Raw genomic sequence first — 5,340 nt, 5'->3', positions numbered from 1 at the left:
AGAGGAGGGAGGAGGAGGTTCCCGGAGAGGAGGAGGTCGTCGGAGAGGAGGAGGAGGTCACCGGAGAGGAGGAGGAGGTCGCCGGAGAGGAGAAGGAGGTCGCCGGAGAGGAGGAGAAGGAGTGGAGGAGAGGAGAGGAGGAGATGGAGTGGGGGAGAGGAGAGGAGGAGATGGAGTGGAGGAGAGGTGGAGTGGAGGAGGTGCGCCCAACCATATATACGACATACTAATGGCGCACCATGGGCCGGTGCGCCATTAGTATTTTTTTGACTTATTTTGAATTTTGAAGGCGGGAAGATACTAATGGCGCACCATGGGCCGGTGCGCCATTAGTAACTTTTTTTATTTTTTTGACTTATTTTGAATTTTGAACGCGGGAAGATACTAATGGCGCACCATGGGCAGGTGCGCCATTAGTAACTTTTTTTTGACTTATTTTAAATTTTGAAGGCGGGAAGATACTAATGGCGCACCATGGGCAGGTGCGCCATTAGTAATTTTTTTTATTTTTTTGACTTATTTTAAATTTTGAAGGCGGGAAGATACTAATGGCGCACCATGGGCAGGTGCGCCATTAGTGAATTTGAATTTTTTTTGCCTCTCCAGATCTTAAAAGCCCCGTATCTTTTTTTCTGTTAGGTTTTTGAGCATTTTGAAAATGTTTAACGGGGTGATTTTGCAGTGACATGAATTTCATGTTTCTTGGCAATCTGCCGCTGATTTCATTGTCGGAGATGTACAGATACATGGTCTTTGCAAATGTAGTGGTGAACCAGTCAGGAAGCCTATCAACTATACCTGTGATTGATATATCCATTGAGAGAATGTCAACTTGGGATCGAAGCCATGCAGGAAACGAAGGGCCAAGTTGGCAAGACCAAAGACCTATCGTTTCTAAAGTAAAGGGTGGTATCCAATCGGGACCAACTCTAAACCTCAAGGAGTTACCACTTAATAGTAGCCTCTTTAACCTTGTTAGACTTTTAAAATGTTCTTCAGTGAAGTCACCATTCAAGAAGTTGCCTCTGAGATCTATTGTGGTCAAATTGCAGAGCATACCGATCTCAGATGGAACAGGTCCATTGAGATTGTTGTCTCGAAGAACCAATATGGTCAAATTACCGAGCATGCCGATCTCAGATGGCATGATTCCGGTAATATTGTTGGAGTGCAAGTGCAACTCGTGCAGCTTGTTTAAGGGACACTGGGGCATCCTCCCTATAATATCCTTTATATTTCCGCCAATTTGACAATAAGAAAGGTCCAGGATTCTCAGATTGCATAGGTTTTTGAAGCTTGTAGTCATCGTCCCCATGTTACGATTATATGACAAATCAAGGACTTGGAGGGACGTCATATGTGCCAGTGCATCAGGGGCTTGACCGTACTGTTGAGTGTCGGCAAGGTAGAGATGCTGGAGGCCTGTCAAATTCCAAAACCAACTCTGTGCCATTGGGTGGGCAAAAATGTTGCTAGAGAGATCAAGCTTCTCGAGTTTGGTAAGGTTAATATGTGGGAGTGATTGGTTTGAGGTTGGAAGAGAGCAAAACCCAAGATCAAGGGACTTCAAAGAAGGAATCATGTTGACAACATAAGGCCAATCAACTATCGTGCTGAGGTTTACTGAATTCATTCCAAGATACTGCAATATAGGGATGCGTGCTACCCATGAAATGTCTCTCGAGTACATATATTCATTGCAAAATTGGCATGAGAGGTCAAGATGCTGGAGGTTTGAGAGGTTCCCGAGCTGAGGGGGCACTCTGCCAGAAAATGGTATGCCAGAGAGGTTGAGATATCTCAATCTCGTCAAAGAGCCCAAGAACTCCGGCATGCGGCCACATGAGCCGTTGAGGTAATTCATGCTAAGATCAAGGTGCACTAGACGATCCATGGAGAGCATAGAACTACTTATCTGGCCAACCAAAGCTGTGTCTCTGGTGTACACACCCATGATCTCCTCATCGGAAGTGTACGTGTCTGCATGCAGATTACGAAGATGAAGCCTAAGGACATGGCCGGTCCGGTTGCTGCACTTGACGCCCCTCCACTGACACCAGTCTTCCTTGTGCCAAGAGGCAAGGACGCCCAAGGGGTCGCTGGTGATGCCGTGCTTGAAGGATAGCCGGGCGTCCCGCTCCCGCGGTATGCAGTTTGTGCCGGCCGAACCGCTGGCTGGCCCGACCTGAAGTGCATCGGGGGCCAGCAAGGCGGCGGCGGCTAGGACGCATATGAGCAGGAGCTCGGCACTGGTGGTACGCATGGTGGGCAATACGATGGGTTCAGCTGTGTGCCGCTACGAACGGAGTTTTGTGGCAATTGTGAGCAATATTAGTCCATGTTTCTGACTGAGTCCATGCCCCTTGCAGACCGGCAATCTGAGGGCAACCCTGTGAGCAAGAATGTACACAGGTTTTTTGGGCAAGTTCACATCAGGAATGGAGAATTCCACAGAAACTCCAAGGCCTGAATTCGTCTACTTGTGACAGTCCACAAGCACCGACGTGCACGTTAGGCAAGTGAAGAGCACCACATGGTTTAGTGGAGGTGCACGCTTTTCCTTCCATTTCTCAGCTCACTGAACGATATACCATAAGTGAAGATAATTTCACGGCAGTTTTATTGTTTCTTTTAGTCCTTGTTGCTGCAGTTGTCCCTGAGAAGTAGGCTATTAAGAACTTGTGCAGGGCTGTGCAATGATCCAATGGTGAGGAGGTTCATCCATCCTGGATAAGCTGAACAGAACTGGCAAGGGAGCTCAGGGTAAGGTGCTTTTTTCATGCTCCTTCATGAGGATGAAAAAAATGAAAGCAATGTTAATAATCCTAACAGTTTATCAGCATAGTCACTCGCAGTTGGAGGCTTTGAGAGCATAGTGTGTTCACCTGGAGCCAGTGTCTGTCGTCAAAAATAAGGCAATGTTGTAATGATCGAAAAGGAAGACTGCAGAAAAGGGAGAGAAGCAAGTGAAGCGCTCCAGCAGAATCAGTACCATCTCTCCTCTGTTAGAACGATGTGAACTCCTGGGATCGTGATTCGTCTACAGCGCCTGGGATCGTGATTTGTGTGCAGCTTGGTCGAAGCGGACGGGCGAACAGAGGCATTTTGAAAATATTCGCTAATTAGAAATAAGAAAAATAAATAAAAGTAAAATGTACATGAAAATGTAGAGAAAAAAGAAAAGAAAAAAATTGAATGAAACCTTCACAATACCAGACTCAACTACATGGCCGACCCAATAGAATCCAAGGGGTCCCCGCATTTGCTCGACCGCCTAGGTGATATGCACGAAATGTCAATTGCATAATAACAATTGTGAGAAAAATATCTTCGGGGCATTTTAAAATGTTGACATGTTTTATAAATTTTGTTAACGATATTTTTGAATAATATTTTCATCATGTGTTGAAAAATGTTCAACGTGTATTTGAAAGAAATCTTCAACATGTATTATTTTAAAAAAAGTTGCTCATGTATTTTTTTGAACTGTTCGATGTTTATATGAAAAATGTTTCACATGCATTAAAAAAGTACAATGTGTATTAAAACTGTTTTAAGTGTTCTTATAAAAAGTTTAACATGTATTAAAAACTGTTCTTAGAAAGTGTTCATCATGCATTTGACAAAATTTCAATGCATATAAAAATGCTTTGTGTGTATACAGAAAATGCACAACATGTACTAAAAGAGTCGACATGTATTTAATGAAAATACAAATAAAGAACAAATAGAAAGAGCGTAAATAAGAAGAGAAAAAAAATGTAAAACGGACGACGGGGCACAATTGAAAATACCAACCGGCCACCATGACCAACCCGTCAGCATATTCTTCTTTAAATCCTATAGCAATGTGTTGGCAAACTACAAAGGCGTGCAATTGAAAATTTGTAAGGGATTCAAAGTTAATAATATGAGGATGTTTTTTGGAGGGAGGGGGCAATGGCCCACTCGGAAATTTGTATTATTTTTAGACATACATTTTTTATATCACGGCGTACATTATACCCATGTATACTCGCCTTCTCAACTTACGCGAAGCTCTCGCCTCCTCCATCAACCGGAAGCTCTCATCTTCCCCACTGGTCGTCGGACTGGTGGCCCTGCTAGTTGATGCCACCCCGCCACCTTACTCAATTGTTGTGCCTTCTAACAGATGTTTTGAAGCTCACAATTGTCTGCTCTAAAGTGGATGGGTATCCGATCTATGTTTTACTCGAGTCTCTAAACTACCTGCAAAAAATGGAGATTCAGATTGGTTGCAGATTGGTAGATATGAACACACTGAATAACCTGTCATGTTAGCACCCAAAGTTGTTTTTGGTCTGTGATATGAAAATTGGCAAAAATGTTTTAGTACAATTCAGAGTTTTTGCCTCAAAAGTTTTCCGCCCAATTCTCGCGTCATGTCTTTCTCGCACGATTTCTCCCACCCATGTATTTCCCGCCCAATTTTCCTAGCCATGTGTTTTCTACTAGAAATTTTCCCACCAGATTTCTCATGTTGCATGATTCCCGTGCAGTTTCTCATGTTCAGAAATTTCCCACATAATTTCTCATGCCATGCGATTCCTGCACGATTTCTTTGGCCACTGTGTTTCCCGCCCGATTTCTTCTGCCATTGTGTTTCCTGCCCGAGGTTTTCCTACCATATTTCTCCTGTCGCGTGTTTCCCGCCAAATTTCTAGCGCCACATGTTCGCCCCCCACTACTAGGAAAAGGCCTACTAATGGCGCACCAGTTTTGCCTACTAATGGCGCATCACTGGTGCGCCATTACTAGCACGCCATTAGTAATTTTTACTAATGGCGCACCACTGATGCGCCATTAGTATCTGGTATACTAATGGCGCACCACTGGTGCGCCATTAGTATAGGCCACAGTGCGCCATTAGTATAGGCCACCGGTGCGCCATTAGTATAGGCCACTGTGCGCCATTAGTATTTTTGAATTTTGAAGGCTGGAAAATAGTAGTGGCGCACCGTCTGACACCCACCGTGCGCCATTGCTATTTTTGAATTTTGAATTTGGATCTGGGTCGTGATTTTTTTGCCCATTTTTTGCTAGTTTTTTTTGCTCGTTTTTTGGCACGATATTATTTCAAATTTTTGTTCCTGTTTTTCGATCTTGTACGTTCTTTTGCCGTGTTCTTTTGCCGGAGAGGATTTCGCCGGAGAGGAGGAGGAGGAGGTGGTCACCGGAGAGGCGCTCGCCTACATTGCCAGAGAGGAGGAGGAGGTCGCGGGAGAGGAGTTCACCGAAGCATCGGAGAGGAGAAAGGAGAAACCATGAGGGAATGGGAGGAGAGGAGGGAGGAGGAGCTCACCGGAGAGGAGGGAGGAG

The 5,340-nt window shown here is 44.6% G+C and overlaps 1 protein-coding gene and 1 pseudogene across 1 annotated transcript in view; both read right to left on the bottom strand.

Annotated features, from left to right (window-relative positions):
• The window catches only part of LOC119284387 (receptor-like protein EIX1), a 5,393-nt gene extending 3,130 nt beyond the window's left edge, over positions 1–2,263 (bottom strand). Inside the window, exon 1 of the mRNA XM_037563527.1 lies at positions 681–2,263. Within this exon, the coding sequence (XP_037419424.1) occupies positions 681–2,263 (1,583 nt within the window). The remainder of the gene's footprint in view (positions 1–680) is intronic.
• Positions 2,264–2,631: 368 nt separating this feature from the next.
• Positions 2,632–5,340, bottom strand: part of LOC119284386 — a 4,474-nt pseudogene continuing 1,765 nt past the window's right edge.

The sequence above is a fragment of the Triticum dicoccoides genome, chromosome 4A, assembly GCF_002162155.2.
Source record: "Triticum dicoccoides isolate Atlit2015 ecotype Zavitan chromosome 4A, WEW_v2.0, whole genome shotgun sequence".
Classification (NCBI taxonomy): Eukaryota; Viridiplantae; Streptophyta; class Magnoliopsida; order Poales; family Poaceae; genus Triticum; species Triticum dicoccoides.
Note: the sequence above shows the minus strand (reverse complement) of the source record. Positions and strands in the feature narration are given on the sequence as shown.